Consider the following 16,770-nt stretch of genomic DNA (forward strand, 5'->3'; position numbering starts at 1 on the left):
TGAGCAGGTCTGGCCCATCCCAGCAGGAGTTTTCCCTGTGGGACTCTGTGTCTGACTGCAGTGAGTGGGAGCCAGAGCCTTCGTGCTCAGGGGTAGTGATCTAGCACTGAGGGAGTGAAGAATCACAGAACCACAGAATATTCTGAGCTGGAAGGAACCCACAAGAGTCCAACTCTTAAGCACCAGAGCAAACCCAGTGGGCTGCCCCCAGGCACGGGTCTTGCTCATACTTGGGAGGAAGTTTTCCCTCATCCAAACACACTCAGTACAGGGATCTCACCAGCATTGCAGCAGGCAGGTCCCTCAATGCCTGCCCCAGAAGCATTCAGGAAGTCAACCCTTGTGTACAATGAACCCTTCTGAGGTTTGGGACCTGCTTTCTCCCAGGCATGGGACCAGCAGCCCATATGCCCCATGCAGCTTGCTCTCCCTTGACAGGCGGCCCATTGCTGATTTTTCTTTCTGGAAAGGAGCCTGATCAAGAATCTTGGTTTAAGCCTTGTTTCCAGGAAAAAGAAGAAAAGTGCACAAGGTTTTACTCTGTGCATATACAAATGCATGGATCTCACTTTGAATCCATACCAAACTTTGAATCCATCAGTCCAGCTCACCCAGGTTTGACAAAGGAGTTGGTATTTCCAGCTGCACTTGCCTGCCGGGCTAAGCGACCTTGGAGGTGGCACATGCCAGGGGACCTGGTGGAGTGTGCCACATTCCCCACTGCACATTTCCCTCTTCTGGAAATCAGGGGCTGGAGGGACTGGGGCACAGACACTTGACTGTGTTTTACTGTCCTGCAGGGGGAGAGTAAATCTGTGGGACCCAGGAATGGAGAGGCTTGGGGGGTTCGCAGTCCAGACACAGCCAGAGATACCTGGCGTCTGCAGGTTTTGTGGGAACAGGCAGCCGGGTATTCATGCTCTCCCCAGGGAGAAGACTGAAGCATGAGGTCATGCTTTGTTGGCAGGGAACCCCAATGCCAGAGAAAACATGGAGACAGACCTCATAGTGCCCCAGGTTCAAGAAGAGCTTCAGCTGAAGCTTTCATTTCCTTGGGGTAATCCAACACCAAGACACAGATCTGTACCAAACCATCTGGTCATTAGCTCTTTTACTTGCTATTTCCCATCTTCCCTACCCAGCCCCCAGCATTCTCTCTGAGCCCACTCCACTCCTGGGCCATACAGCTTAAGAGGAAAGTATCTGCATAAAGTAATACCTTTTATAGTTTGCAGTTATATTCTGCCCTGCATATCTTCACATCTGCCACAGGTTTTTCTCAAGGTCTCAGCTCCACAGGCAGGACTCTCACATCCCCTTGGATGTAAATCTGAAATCACAAAATTATCTCATGCATTTTTCTTTGCTCTGGTTTCAATCTCCCTTCCCTTTTCCAGCATACTTCCAATATACAGAGCATGCTTCCCTGTGTTCATTTTCAACTATTTTCTATTTCCATTTTGGAGTATTCCTTCTCCTTGCTCTCTCTTTTTGTCTGTCTTTTGTCTACCAGTCCTCCTTTCCTCCTTCTGTCCTATTTCAAAATCTTCCTATGAGCCAAGCCTACTATCTGGAAAGAGTAATGCTGTCAACTTTAATAGGAGCTGAACTAACTCCCACGGCTTTCATCTTCCCATCTTTTTTTTTTTTCCCTGCATCCTCTGTCTGCTCTCCCTCATCCCAGTTCTTGCTTCCATTTTCAACTTCTCTGGAACTTACTTGAACTTTTCTTTCCATTACTTACCTCACACCCTTCTGCTCCAGCCCCTCCTTGAGTCTTTCCTCCATCTCACAGCAAACAATCTCCCTAATCTACCATCTCCCCAGCTACTGAGCACTTCAGTCCACACCCACCACTGTTGTATGGGAGAAAATAATACATATTAAGATTAGGATCTCTCTCTTGTTCTCTCCCCTTTCCTTCACAAACGATGCCAAAAAGGCTAGTGTGGGGTTTTGTTCAGTAGTTCTGCTTCTTCCTTCCCTGCCTCTCCCTAGCTCTCCTGGAGAAACAGAAAGCCAGGGATGTGGGTTACACAAAATCATAATTAGCCTGTTAAATACAGGAGAGATTTACTGTCTTGCTTTTTCCCCCAGAACATGACATGAAGCCTGATGTAACATCATCCAAATCCATGCAAGGACTGAAATGTAACTCCACAAGGAGCAGGAACAGACCCCAGGGAGAAGAGACTGGCAGAGGATGTGTGGAAAAAAGAGAACTGGATGGGAGAGAGGACTGAAGAAGATGGGAAAAAAAGGGAACATTAGAGGAAGCCCACATTACCTGACACATGATGTTCTCCCTTGTAATCAGGGTCTCCCTTGAAATCTGTATTTCACTGAAACAAATTGTCACTCCCTGGGAAAGTCGTTCTAGGTGGCTGATCTAGACAGTAGGGTAAAGGAGGATCCACTCATCATGATCTCAGCCTTTTCTTTCTTATAGTTCATAGCAAAGTCATTTCTCACAGCCACTGCTTCCCTCAAACTTCTGTACTATTCTGGGAAATGAAGCAGAAATGGGCAACTTTGTGCATCACCCAAACTAGATCACAGAAATACAAGCAGGTCCAGAAGGGATTCAGTAACCCTGACAATAACGAAAAGGACTGGATCCTCCTCCATTCTGCCCCCAAAACCAGGAGGAAAAGACAGTGATGTTTACTGGAGTATCTCCTCCTTCAGTGGGGCCAGGAGGGAAAGGAAACAGAAATCAGCATTAATGGTTGAGAGATGTGAGCATCTCATACCCTCTTCCTACATGAGAGAGAGCAGAGGAGATGAGAAGCGAGGATGAAAGCCTCTTCTAGGTTTTCCTGGGCTGTAAAACATCTGCCTGGGAAAAACAGTACAGCTTAGGGTCGCTATGGGAGCAACATGGGGAGCAGAGGACTGAATCTAGCTCTGAGATTTCTTCAGAGATTTCTTCAGTTCCTCAGTGGAAGAGGGTCAAAGGTGAAGTAAATCTACATTCATGTTTTAGAAAACATGCTTCCAGCCCTGGAAGTTTGTCTAGGCTGCTGCAGGCAGGCAGTTCTCGAAAACACAGGGGCTAAATGTAAAAAACGCAGACAGGAAAACCACCCCAAGCTGCTAAACAGCTTCTCTGAGAAGGAAAAGGAAAGAGACAGGAAGAAAGAGAATATGCAGAAAGAGAAAGAAGGAAAAAAACCATTAATTCAAAATCTCTTAATTCACAAAAATTCAAATCAGCTATGTTTTGTTAAGTAAATTGTGCTAGCAAGTTAGAACTGCCTTGACTTGCCTCATCTAGACACCACAGCCCTTTAAGTGCATCAGCAGTAAATTATATGCATTTGCCATGATGTTCTTGCAATAAGAATTAGGTTTCTGCAGGTTTTAGTTCTCCTCCTTTCCTATAGCAGGAGCTGAGATGGAAATGATGAACAACTTTGTTCATATGCTACTCACCATTTCCCCTTCCTTGATTACCCAAACTTTCTACTCCAGGCAGTGTAATTAGCAGCCCTTTCTGCCATACTGAGGCTTTGCAGCAGGTACATGACACCAGCTCATGTCCAAGGCTCAGCCTGTAACGCTGAATTCATGTGGTGTGGTTTTCCACGGACTTCCATAACTGCAGGGAGATATCTGCAGGAAGGAAAAGACAATAATTCCATGTCCATTCAGATGAATTACAACCCCAAAAGAATAATTGGAAACTTGCTTGCAAAAGTCAGCAGACTTGAGAAACAGCAGTGCATAGTTTGTGAAGAGAGATAATGATGTTGATTGTCACTAGAAGGAAAAGGACTGCAGTATAAATAATGCAAGAGGGAAGGAAGAAGGGGCAGATGAAAATAACATATTATTGGTCATAATCAATAACAATCATCATACAGTTTTTATGAGAACCTATCCTCCTGGAATAGGTGAAGGCATAGGAGTGTACCTCAGTAGCCTAAAAATTAGAATGTTAAAGAGAAGTAAAGCAGACCATGTTTTTACCACTTGTCAAGTAAAACACGGCATGTTCCTGAGTAATTAAGGCACTATGTCTGCTGGCAAAGTGTGCAGAGCATAATAGTGTCATCTGTATATTGAGGGAACTCAGATCTGCCAATTCAGAGAAAGTGGGGCTTTCTAGAAATTAGTAATTTCATCCTATTAATAATGAAAGGACTCTTCTCTCTTTCCTGAAAGAACATTTCCTCATTTTGTGTCGATTTCTTGAGGAATCCCCCCACATCAAACTTCAACCTGAAGAACTTTTGCCTAACGGTTCTGGTGACTGGCTGTGTCAGAGAGCACAGTTTAGGAGGCATCCTCAGAAAAGCCTTTACCTGATAAATTCCTCAAGTGGCAGAGATTATCTTTTCCCTAGTGCCCCCAAACTGCCTTTTCCTGCTGCACTGCACCAGTGACAGGTCATGCCTTTTGTTCTCTGTGCACCTCAGGGTGCTTGCCTTTCCTTTCCTTTCCCTCTGTAAAAGCATCTTGATTTCTAGTGGAAACTGAAGGATACTTACATGTCTTATTTCATCCATGAAACTCACAAATAATGGAAGAGATCTTTAAAATGCATTTGTGTTTCCTCTGCAGAGAAAACTGAGAGGACTGAGGTCAAAGACAACTCACCATCTCTCCAACATTAGTCAATGTGAGGCATCCATACTTAGCTTTGCTTCACATCCTTTGGTATTCTCATTCCTAAACACTTATATTTGCTACCTTGAAGCTGGAGCAAAGGTGACCCACTCTCCTGGCTTTAAAGGCAATTTAGAAAAAGGGAAGACATTGCTGTGCAACAGAAAGGATGACTTGGCAGTAGATGCTCTGTCAGCATGAGTCATGCTGCTTTCCTAGGAAGGGGATCTTACCCTGCACTGGACATGTACCAGATCACTTTTTATTAAAGTTCAAAATACTGTCCTGTAAACCATGCACTGACTCAGTGACATTCAGGATAACTGAGTGGAAGGAAGACAGTGTGCAGCTTAGCCAACAGAGACTGAACGATCAAGCACCCTAGGTAGTCACATTGTGTTCCCCTCAATATGCTCTGACAGTCCACAGACAGCTGGTTGGTCATATGGTGCCAGTCTCTTTTCCCTGCTTCTAGCTGCTACATGATATTAAAAGGAGCAGGAAGGAAGGGAAATCTCTACTTAAAATCATGTATACAAACAATAGCTGCATCAATGCAGATGGAAGGGGATTCTGTCCAAAACACACAGTCAAAAGCAGCAAGTGCTTCAGACTCTGACAGCCAGTCTCTCCTGATCTTGACTTTCTTGGAGAAAGCCACTGCACCTGGAGATGTCTCCTGAGAGCTGAGTCAGGGGAGGAGGAGGAGGGAGTTGGTGTGGTAGTCCCAAAAGCCCAGCCCTTGATGCAGAGGGTGGCTCTCACTGCCACCAACGTCATCAACATCCTCCCCCTGTGTGACTGTGTGATTCAGGCCGTGGGGCCCTCAGCCACGTCTCTGATGGGAACTCTTCTCCAGAATTATCTGGGTAAGTCATTACACACATGCAGACCAAAAGGGCACTGTGGACATCAAGGCATCTTCCTCATCCTACGTGGTGACTCCAGGTCAGATGAGGGCATTCTCATACTTTCCATTCTCTGTATGAAGGAAAGCTGGGCAGAAAGGTTGGAGGAACACTGTGGATTAGCACTATTGTTCCCACTGCGGTGGATTCCTTTCTGCTTCTCCTTCTCATGAAAGCAGCATCTTCTGGCAAAATCAAACTCCCTCCTACTCTTTCCTGGTGGTACAGGCTCCTGCCTGCAACCTCCTGTGTTTTCCAGGTGCCTGCTTGTCTTGGGGTGACTTTATGATGTGCATCCCATATCGCTGCCCTATGCCCAGAATTAATTTTGTGCCTTTCTATGCCTTTAAACTGAGCCTGAGAGGGGGAAGGAAAAACTGAGCAAAACTTTCTCAAAGCAGTTTCCAGCTTGTTCAAGGTCACACAGAGATAGCGACTTTTTTTTTCCTCAGCTGCTTTCCAGTCAGCTTTTGGCCAGTTCTTCAGCTTCTTTTTCTCCGGAGAGAGACTGAGAGTTGAACTTTTTTTTCCCTTCCCTGGAATTTCAGATTTTCTCCCTTTTCTACTGGACTGCTTCAACATCAGAGCACATCAGGAGGACTTTCCACCAGTCACGGAGGGCCTGGCCCTGGGCCAAGCCCAAGCTCCGAGGAGACCAAAAGGAGGACTCTGACACTTTCCCAGGTTTTTCCTCCACAGCGAGAGATTTTATTATTTAGCATTATTTTCCTTTTCCTGTGTGTTTGTTAAATAAATAGTTTTTATCTCCTTCACTTTCCTTTGAGGAAAATTTATTTTTCCCGAACCTGGTGGGGGAGGGGTGGTTGTGCCTTCTCTCAGAGGATATATTTCAAAATTTGGGCCAAACCGGAACACTGCTCTAAGAGCAGGGAGGGAACGGAAGCAGAGAGTCAGAGTAGGGCATGACAAGGCTCCAGTGCCACAGGGAGGGTATGAGAGGGAGGCTGGCTGGGAAAGCCATTGCCATGCAGTGCTACCTACCCAAAGGAGAGAATTAGGTAAAATTTGCTGGGAGAAGCTGCCTTCCTTTGCTCTTCATCCATGATGGTTGCAGCAACAGCAATGGAAAATCTTACCTTGCACAGTGATGTGGAGGCAAGAGAAGAAGTCTGGTTGTTCCTGTACTGCAGCCAGATCCTACCTCCTGCAGAAGGCGAGGTGAGCCAGAGGAGAGAACTGTGCCAAAATTTGCACTCCACTAAACCACAGCTCCCATGAGAAATGGTTTTAGCTTTTGTAGTGGTCTCATAGCATGTCTGCTGAGAAGCGCTCCCCACAAAATACTCTGCCTTTTTACCCACTGGCACCTTTGAGGGGTAGCAGAGACCTTATTGAAGCTCTAAGTAGCTTCAAGTTCACCTCTCAAGGTTTCTTTAAGAGTGGTTCAAGTCACTTCAGGAGCAACCTGCTCTCCTGGCTCTCAGTCTTCTGGTCACAGCTTTATTTTGTATGGCATCCTTTAATTAGAGAGCAAGAGAGACCTTGTGCTCAGGGCGCTCCCAGCGAGAGCAAGTCCTGGGCTCCCATCCCTGCATCAAGGCCTGGGACTTGGCGTGTGTCAGTGCCTGCACACAAAATGAACCAGGGCTCCTGTTGCCCCTTGCTCATTCCCTCACACACAATTCAAAAGTATTAAACCCTTTCATATCAAGCAAAATTGCTGCCACGGTGTACTCAGCACTGTTGTGCCATGGAATCTCGTAGGTGTTCTCTGGGAAGCTGGGACACCAGCAGAGGCGGGACGGCAGCAGCGCTGTTGGCTGTGCTCTGAAGGAGCTGAGGGTCTCGCTCTTAAACTCCATGTAGGAGCATCTCTTCTTGGCCATGGCTCTTAAACTCTGAGACCTCTTAAACTCTCGTGGCCTCCTTGGCCATGGCCACCACGAGGGGACGGAGGCAGCCAAGAGCCGGCGGGGTGAGGTGTGAGCTCAGTCTCCGCAGTGCTTGCTGTCCCGGCTGCCAGGAGGGCGGCGTGGGGACCCGGCACTGCCTCCTTCGGGACTGCAGGCTCTGGCGCAAGGAGCCGGCGCCTGGCAGAGGTGGCACATCAGTGCTCGTCCTGCCCGGGACGCCAGCCCCGAGCAGCCGCCAGTTTCAGTGATACTGAAACTCATCAGCATACAAACCTCTTCTGAAGATGGGACTCAGATGACACTTTCACAACATGCTTAATCCAGTCCACTTGGAAGTGGCTGCCAAGAGGGGAGGTCCCACTCAGCCTTCTGGCAGCCCGTTCCCAACCCTTCCTCCAACACCAGCCTGCAGCTATTGCAGCTACACCTTCTGCCGCACGAGGGAATTAGTACAGCTGAAAGATTTTTTCCTCTGCTAATTTTGATCTGGATCAGCTCCTTAAGTCTGGTAACTCCATTGCTGCATGAGTGCTGGTGCCAGCACAACAGAACCGGAGAGTTCACAGGGCTGGGATGAGGGTCAGGGGACAGCACAGAACCAGCTCTCTTGGCACGGCCTAAGCTTAAACTAGTCAAGAAATAGTCACTGCTGCGTCTTAAAATAAAAAACCCTTCAAAAATATTCTGTTCTTAGTTTGGTTGTTGAAGTTAAGGCTTTCATGACTGTATTCACCTGGATGAGGAATTATTTTAGTCTTTGCTAAATACCATATACCAATACCAGTGAAAGTGGAAAGAAACCTACTGCCTGCTTCATTACAATCAGACTTCTCAACTTCTTTAAATGAGGCTTTTTTTTTGCATCACACTGAACTTGAACACAAAAGCCAACATCAGAAATGCAAAGGCCATGATCTGCCAGCTCCCCTAGTTTAACTCGTCTCTGTTCAGGCTTGCTACAGGGTGTGTTTTCCTCCCAGTGTGCGATGCTACAGTTAATACAAATGGCAATTACTAGGGCACGTCAAAAGAGGAGCACTGCACACATTAGCAACAGAAACCAGCTTTCTGCATTGTTGGCTCTGCCTTCAAAACAGCTATTTAGACACTGGTATTTCTCAAAGTATGGATTGGTGATCAGCCATCACTACTGAAACTTTTTAAAAAGAAAAGTGTCTCCACATAAAAAACAGCAGGTTAATAAAAGAAGTCAAGTTTAATTACAAAATTCAGACAATAAAATACCATGAAATCACCTAATACTCCTATTATTAGTAATTGCAGTTCAGTTCAAAGCTGAGAGCTGTCTGGGTGACAAAATGAGCTTGGTTTTCTAGGAATTTCAGGGAGGAAAATTCTCAGAGAGGTGAGAAAAGGAATTGGGAAGGACACATTGGTTATGGGGTGAGAAAACTCCCCACTGCTATTCTCCCTTCCAAACACGGTACAACCTGGTGTAAATCCCTGAAGGAATGGTTCACCTTTCATCCATCTCCCTGGTCCAGCACATACACCCATGACCAAGAAAGCAATCCCAAAGCACGGGGGCTGCCATGCTGCTGTGCTGTACTCTGGACCTCGGCTTTAGGCATTCTGCCCACCTTCTCAGTTCAAATACACATGAAAAGGGAGATGCACTTAAAAAGGTTCAGCTAAAGTGTCTAAAGTTGTGTGTCTGGGCCTGTGGGATATTGACCCTGCTGTTTGTACCCCAAAGTTGCTAAGATAAAACAGGCCAGAACAAAAAGACAGCATCATATTAGAATCAGATGTATGTAGATATACATGATTAAAAGATACAACTGATACTATGAGAGACCTTACAAATAGGGGGCAAATTCATTCACTGTTTTGTGATTTAACACAGAGGCACCTGCTTTCCCTGTAACTTCTTCAAGCTTCTTCTGTGCCATGCCTTCCAGAACAAAATTCAAAAGCACAAAAACTGGAAGGTGTTTTCCTCATTCTATCACTCCGGGTCAAATAAGGATATTTGAACAGGGAGGGAATATTACTTTTTACAAAGAGTGCCCATTCTGGCAGTTGGCTACCAACAAAAAGGTATACAATTACTGCACCCCTATTTGCAAATTTCTTTTTGGAAAGGAGTTTATAGCTTCATTCCTTAAAACTGATTTTGATCCAAACTTGTCATGCACGTCTGTGGTCTGGAAAAAAAATTATTTCGTAACATTAGAACTAACACATTCAGGTGTTTCTGCTTGTTTAGGGATGACAACGACAAATAACAGAAAAGTGCATGCAAAGCTGGAGATGCTTTTGCAATGCTCACCTTGATTACACTTCCCTCACATTTTATGGCAGGTTATAACCCAGCGTGCTTTTCTTTTTTCCCTGCATGTGTTATCACTTGAGATCTTAGGAAGCAATTGAGGTCGCGTGCATGAAATTGTGCAAAGCATTTGACACTGTCCCACACAAGATCCTTGTCTCTAAACTAGAGAGACATGGATTTGATGGGTGCACAACTCCATGGATAAAGAATTGGCTGGTTGATTGCACCCATGGAGTTGTGGTCAATGGCTCGATGTCCAAGTGCAGGGCAGTGACCAGTGGTGCTCCTTGGGTGTCAGTACTGTTCAGCACCTTTGTTGGTGACATGGACAGTGGGACTGAGGCATGCCCAGCAAGTCTGCCAATGACACCAAGCTGTGGGTGTGGTCCACATGCTGGAGGGAAGGGGTGCCATCCAGAGGGACCTGGACAGGCTTGAGAGGTGGATCTGTGTGAACCCTGTGAATTTCAACAGTGTCAAGCACAAGGTCCTGCATGTGGGTCAGAGCAATCCCAAGGACAGACAGACACAGGCTGGATGGAGAATGGGTTGAGAGCAGCCCTGAGGAGAACAGCTTGAGGATGTTGTTTGATGAAAAGCTTGACATGATCCACCAATTTGTGCTCACAGCCCAGAAAGTCAAATGTGTCCTGGGCTGCGTCCCAAGATGCAGATCATGGGAGGTGATTCTTCCCCTCTACACTGCTGTCACGAGACCCCACCTGCAGTGCTGCATCCAGCCCTGGGGTCCCTAACATAGGAAGGAAGTGGACCTGCTGGAGCGAGCGCAGAGAAGATCACAAAGATGATCAGAGGTGCTGGAGCACCTTTCCTAAGAAGACAGGCTGAGAGGATTGGGATTGTTCAGCCTGCAGAAGGGAAGGCTCCAGGGAGACCTTACAGCAGCCTTCTGGTACCTAAAGAGGGCTACAAGAAAGCTGGGGAGGGACTTCGGACATGGGCATGTACAGATAGGACAGCAGGAAATGGGTTCAAACTCAAAGAAAGTAGGTTTAGATTAGATATTAGGAAGAAATTTTTTACTGTGAGCATGGCAAGGCACTGGAACAGGTTGCCCAGAGAAGTTGCGGATGCCCCATCCCTGGAAATGTTCAGGGCCAGAGTGGATGGGCATTGAGCAACCTGAGCTAGCAGAAGGTGTCTCTGCCCGTGGCAAGGGTGCTGGAAATACACGATCATTAAGGTGTCTTCCTACCCAATTCTATTTCTATGATCTCTGAGCTCCTTGGAGTATGGTACCTAGCACACTGTTACCTAGATACAACTAATAAAAACATTAAAAGTTTAAAGTTATTAATAATAAAAAGCAATACTTCCACTCAATCCTCTCCCATACTCAAGACTTCAGGGAAATAAGTCAGTGAGGGAAAATTGCTGCAGAGTTTTCCACAAAGAGATTAGCTCTGTACCAAATCCAGAGGCATAGAAAGGAGATGCTTTATTATTTTTTTTTTCCGGTAGAACAGGGTGCAGAGCTTACGTACAGGAAAATAAGATCCTAACACAACCTCCCCTCTGACCACTAACACTAGTGCATATTTCAGCAAAGCCAATCTGCTGATGACTCATGTTGTCTTGGTGCAAGAGCCTGTGCAGGGGGGGAGGACACAAACCACTTAACACACGTATCTTGACGTAGTTAGAACCCTCTGCAAGGAAGAGCTTTCAGAGGGAAAGTAGGAAGGTGACAGCGTAGCCTGACTCAGCCTCATCTGCTTCCACCAAGCACTGATCAGCCCATGATTCTTGTTCTTCCCATGGAAGCCACACCCATCCCCAATGCCCTTATTTTTATACACAGAGAGAGAGAGAGAGAGAAAAGCATGGATTTCCCCTCATTTGTCCTCGTTTTGTAAACATAAAAACAAGAGTTGACTCATGAACTATAATGACAGATACTGTGCACTTTTATATATTAAGTGATGCATGCCATGAGCAATGTTCTTGAGGCTCCTTGGCTGTAAGATACCTTCTGCTGTAATCAATTTGTTAGTGCAAACAGTTCTGAATCTCATTATTTATTGCTCTTCTAATGTCTGCCTTACTCTATATGGACTCTATTTCACTTAAGTGAGCTAGAAATGACAACTGCTTCTCACAGTGCATGTGGATATCCCCTGGTTTGAGCACAGATGTGGTAGCTTGGCAAGTTGTCTTTTTGCCTGTGTGTGGCTAAGAAACTAAGTCACTTCCCAAAGTATTTGAGATCATAAAGATACTTTTTACATTAGACCGATGTAATTCATCATTAACACTTACAAGCACCAGAATCACTTTACCAGAGCAGCCTAAAGGTTTGCTGAACTCTGTATATAATTGGGAGACTTAAAGTGATTCAGTCCTTTGAAAGGAAACATAATTCCTTAGTAATAAACCTAATTGATGTATATTTGAGTGCTGCTCATGGAAATTTTTTCCAATTCAGCATCTAACACACAAAATCTGCATTAAGACTGCAATCTCGTCCTTGCTTACTGCAATGCCAGGAGTCAGCATTCATGTAATTGCCTGACCACCCCACCTTTTAGGCCAAGTTGTTTTACACAACAGCCAGCAGCAAAGTCTCATCCCTTGTCCTTTGCATGAGCAATACATCCCTGGTTTTATCTCTTGTTGCCTTCACCCTGCATTAAGAGATCACTTTCTTGATCCCAAGAGCCTCAATCCTCTCCCATGACCTTGAGAAGGGGAAACTCTAAAGCAGCTCCCAGGTGGGAGGTGGTGGAGTCTCTTCAGCTGGTGTGACTCTCTGCAGGTTTTGCATGGCTGAGTTGGGATTATCAGGGCTGCTGCCAGCCCAGCAGCTGGGCCCCCACATGGGAGCCACGTGCAGTTCAGCAACTGCAGCTTAGTCACAGAGAGAGGCAAGGCAAACCCTTGAATCACAGAATCCTCCTTGTCCTGTTACCCAAAGCTTTACTGGTAAGGAAATGCACTAGATTTCAGCTGCTCTTCCACCGAAACTTTTCTCGTTTTTTTTTAGAATGCAAAGGTAATGGATGCAATACTCACGGCTGTGCTGCACTAATGTAACACTATTTTTGTGACATTACTCATAGTCTAAATCAGCATCACAGTGTCTCTTGTGCAACATTTAAACAGTATTGTCTAAACCCATACCAGGAGAAGTTACCAGGAGATCAAAAGGCACACGGGTGAAACTGCATGAGGTGCTTTTGTCTGAGGTTTCGCCGGCGTTCCCCAGCAGAGGCTGTAATGTGGTTTCCAGCTGACGGAGTGCAAGGCCAGAAGGGAGCCACACAGCAGAACAGGTTCTCCCTCTCACCCTTGACTTCAGAACAAAACTTTACCATCCAGCACAGGGCACCACATCTTTTGCATTGCGTTAGTCTGACTGTGGAAAGACTGGCAAGCCATGTTAGGAAACCAGGGTAATCCCTTTCCCTGTTCCTGACTTTTTTTCCTGGCATTTTCCCAAGAGGGGAGGGGAAGAGGAGTTAAAAACATTATGAAAAGAACAAGCATCGCCAAACTAAAAATTATCCAGCCTTACAAAGTTCTTGTTTACCCCAGAAGAGAAAAACCTTCTAAAATACATATTTTTAAGCATAGATGTAGGCTGATTATTTTAACTTACACAAATGTCTGCCTACTCCATGTCTGGAGTGCTCATGCTTTACTACAATGTCCTAACAGTTAGGCTGAAAAATAAAGTGCTAGGGAATATTTCAATTTAAACAAAAATATCATTGAAGAGAAAAATTATTCTATTTTTAAGAGAAAAAAACCCCCAAACCAACACCACTAAACAAGCCCTATATTTGATGACAATAATACAAAGTGAAATCTCAGTATAAAATGTCTACAGACTTGGCATCCCAGTGCCTGAGAAGAAAACTTACATTATGTAAGGACTTACATATTTATTAAACATTTATCCTCTGTTATATATTGTATCACAATCAGTAAGTGCACTTTAATATCAGAACTTAATATTAGAACACAATATAGACATCCAATTCCGAGGTACTTTACTTCAACAAATGGAAAAAAAAGTAGAGAGAAAGAAATCAATACAATCTGGATAACACAAAACCGATTAATTCATGGTATCCAAGGAGGATTAAAGGAAAGAAATGCAAAAGACTGGGGAGGCAAGTCTGCCAGACCTATTCGGAGGGAGAGAAAAGAGGTCCCCACAGTACATTAAGATACTTCCCAAAAAAAGCAAGAGTCATTCCTAGGCTTTGCTCCAACTTTCATGAATCGCTGCCTGCAGAGTAACCATGACTCGCTCTTCTCAGATTTTGTTAAAGAGGCACTGACCTTCAAGCCAACACTCACATAGAGCAACTGCACTGTGCAGCTGGGAACAGCTTACCAAAACTCAAATGGTTAAATTTAGTATGGTCGTTCAAACAGTTTAGATATGCCAAGTTATCTCATCACTGCCTAATTGCTCCCTTTGATGGGAAAAAAAAGGCCACAAAAGCCCCTCTCTTGCACACGCAGATTTCTTATCTAGTAAGGCAGCTCTGACTGTAACATAGAAGAAAAACAGAAGAATTCCAGATGTTAAAAATATCATTTAATTAAAGAAAGATAAATCATACCAAAAGTTTAGGTCACTCTTAGTTAATACATTTGCATTTATTTTAGAATATACTCTACATCTGAGTAAAAAAGTTTTAAATAAACTCCAGTACATGTACAACCGTGGGACCCGCCATCTCTCCCACAACAGAGGGATGCTCCTTAGCTCACTGGGTTCCCTCCGGGGTAACAGAAGCAATTTTGTGCTAGTTTCGTTATGTTCATCGGCTTCAGCGGAGCCTCCTTCTCAGCCAGCAATGCCACCACCTCGTACACGTAGGGGTTCAGCGTCCCCACCCAGGCGGGAACAGCGACCACTCGCCCCGAACCGTACAATGAAAAAAACACGGGGGGGGTCAAAATAATTAATAAACTAGTACTGATTAATTTACATCTCTTTCTCGCTTGTGCGTTGATAGAAAACCTGCTGCAGTCCTGGGAGCGCGCACGGAAGCCTCGGCCCGGGGCGCTGCCCTCGGCCACCGCAGCAGCAGCGGCAGCGCCGGGCAGCGAGCCCCTCGCCCCGCTCCCCCCCGGCGCTCACTGCCCCCAGCTGCTGACGCCGATCTCCTGCTTGTATCTGTTGGTAAGGACGTTGGCCTTGCGGGTGAGCTTGGAGAGGACCGAGTGGAGTCCGCTGAGGTGGTAATGGAACTGCTGCTCCAGGTCCTCCTCCCCCTCGCCATCCTCGGCGGGCCCGCCGCCCAGCTTGTCCTTCTTGCGGGCGGCCTCCTCGCCCGCTGCCGGCTGCACCACGCCCCACTCGATGTCGTTGCGGATGGACTTGAGCAGCATATAGTGGCTGTACATGTCCCTGCGGGAGAAGTAGGCGCCGGGGTCGCCGGGCGGCAGGGCAGCATCCCGGGGCGGGCACACGGCGCCCGCCGCGTCCAGTTCCTCCAGCAGCAGCGGCACGTCGCGCAGCAGGCTGGGCACCATCACCGTCTGGTCCATGTTATTGACGGCGCCGATGAAGCGATTCATGGCGTTGAAGAGGGAGTACTTCTGGCTGTACGAGTCGCAGATCTGCATCATGCTGGCGGCCGGGCAGGCGTGCTCAGCGAGGCGGCTGGGACCGGACCGCGGGGCTCCTCCGGCGGCGACCTCTTCCTCCTCCTCCGCGCTAGCGGCACCGGCCGCCCTCCGCCGCGGGTTGGGCTCGGCGGCTGCTCACGATCAGAGTCCTGCTGGGAGGCGGTGGCGGAGGCGCCGGGGTTAGGGGCTGCTCTCCCTCCCCCTTTACCTCCTCCCTCCTCCAGCCCGCCTTCCCGTCCCCTCCCGCCAGCGCCCTCTCCTCCTCCCCCGCCGCCTTCATCCCCAGCCCCGTGCCTTTCCCTCAGCCTCTCCCTCCTCGTCCCTTCTCTCACCCTCCACTCCTCCGCCTGCCCCGCTGCAGCCGCCGGGGCTCGCTGCGGCCGCTCCCCTCCGTACAAAACGAGGCAAGACGCAGAACTCCCCCCGCAATTCCTCCCGGGAACCGGGCGTGGCCGAGGGGATGGCAGACCCCCACCGCGCCAGTAAATTAAAATTCAAGCGGTCCCCAGCCGCCGTGCCGCGGTGATGGCACCCACCGTAATCCGGAGCTGTTTCCCGCCGCCCGTGGCCGCGCTCCCATCCCCGGCGCCGTATTTATAGCGCGTATCTTACCAAAAGGTGTTCCCCAGTGCCACCCCCCGCGCCGCCACGCCAGATAAAGGCGGCGGGCGGCCGCCGCGCCGGCTCCGCCTCTCACCCCGCGCCGGGGGAGGGCGCCGGGAGCACAGCCCGCACCGCGGGCATCCCGAGAGGCCCGGGCCGCGCGGGTTGGTGCTGGCGGCAGAAACTGCGGGGCTGAGTCCCCAGGGGAGCCGCTGCAGTGCGGCGGCGGCTGCCTCGCACCCCAACCCTGGGACAAAGCAACGGCGGCCACGGAACGCTGCCGAGCGCCGGTCCCGCCCCGGGCGGGGATCGCAGCGAGGGGCACCGTGACAGAGCAGCGCTGCGGGCCCTCCCCCCGGGCCGCGCCGGGGCGGGGCGAGTGACTGACAGGTGATTGACAGCCCTTGCGCGGGGACGCGCGGGGACACGCGGGCCCCGCGTGCTGCCCGCGTTCTCCCGGCCCGCCCATTGGCTGCCGGGCGCGCGGCGAGCGTGACACCGGCTCCGCCCCCCCGCGCGCCGCGTGCCCCAGCGCCAGTAGGAGCGGGCGGCCGGGCGGGGAGGGCGCAGGGCCCGCGGGCGCTCGGCCAGGCTCGCGTCGCCGCCTCCCAGCAGCGCGCCGAGAGCTCCCCCGCTGCCGTCCCGCGCCGCGCCAGCCCCGGGTCGCGGGGAGAGGTCGGGCAGCCTTTGGGCAGCCTTTGGGCAGCCTTTGTCTGTGTCCCGGCGCTGCGCGGGGCGGCCGGCATCACCCCACAACCTCACCTCCGGGCCCATCCAATCGGCGCGCCGCCCGGCCGCCCCCCGCCAATCAGCGAGCTCCGGCAGCAGCCAATGGGAAACAAGAGCACCCCCCCGCACGCCCCCGCCT

The 16,770-nt window shown here is 48.7% G+C and overlaps 1 protein-coding gene and 1 long non-coding RNA gene across 4 annotated transcripts in view; one reads left to right on the forward strand and one right to left on the reverse strand.

Annotated features, from left to right (window-relative positions):
* Positions 1–14,237: 14,237 nt before the first annotated feature.
* On the reverse strand, positions 14,238–16,428 carry MID1IP1 (MID1 interacting protein 1). 3 transcript variants are annotated; one of them, XM_042035165.1, is made up of 2 exons: positions 15,836–16,011; positions 14,238–15,448 (listed from the first exon to the last, which is right to left on the reverse strand). In XM_042035165.1, the coding sequence occupies exon 2, from the start codon at positions 15,297–15,299 to the stop codon at positions 14,805–14,807; it is 495 nt and encodes a 164-aa protein (XP_041891099.1). In that variant the 5' UTR covers positions 15,300–15,448; positions 15,836–16,011; the 3' UTR covers positions 14,238–14,804. The 3 variants fall into 3 exon arrangements, with proteins under 3 accessions (XP_041891099.1, XP_041891107.1, XP_041891090.1); XM_042035173.1 differs by having other exon boundaries at positions 15,632–15,844; XM_042035156.1 differs by having other exon boundaries at positions 15,359–15,451; positions 15,836–16,428.
* Positions 16,205–16,770, forward strand: part of LOC121667948 — a 32,727-nt gene continuing 32,161 nt past the window's right edge. Inside the window, exon 1 of the long non-coding RNA XR_006017205.1 lies at positions 16,205–16,292. This is a non-coding gene — a long non-coding RNA (uncharacterized LOC121667948). The remainder of the gene's footprint in view (positions 16,293–16,770) is intronic.

Source organism: Corvus kubaryi, unplaced genomic scaffold (assembly GCF_017639235.1).
Source record: "Corvus kubaryi isolate FWS band 111438036 unplaced genomic scaffold, C.kubaryi_AGA036_p1.0 133, whole genome shotgun sequence".
Lineage (NCBI taxonomy): Eukaryota > Metazoa > Chordata > Aves > Passeriformes > Corvidae > Corvus > Corvus kubaryi.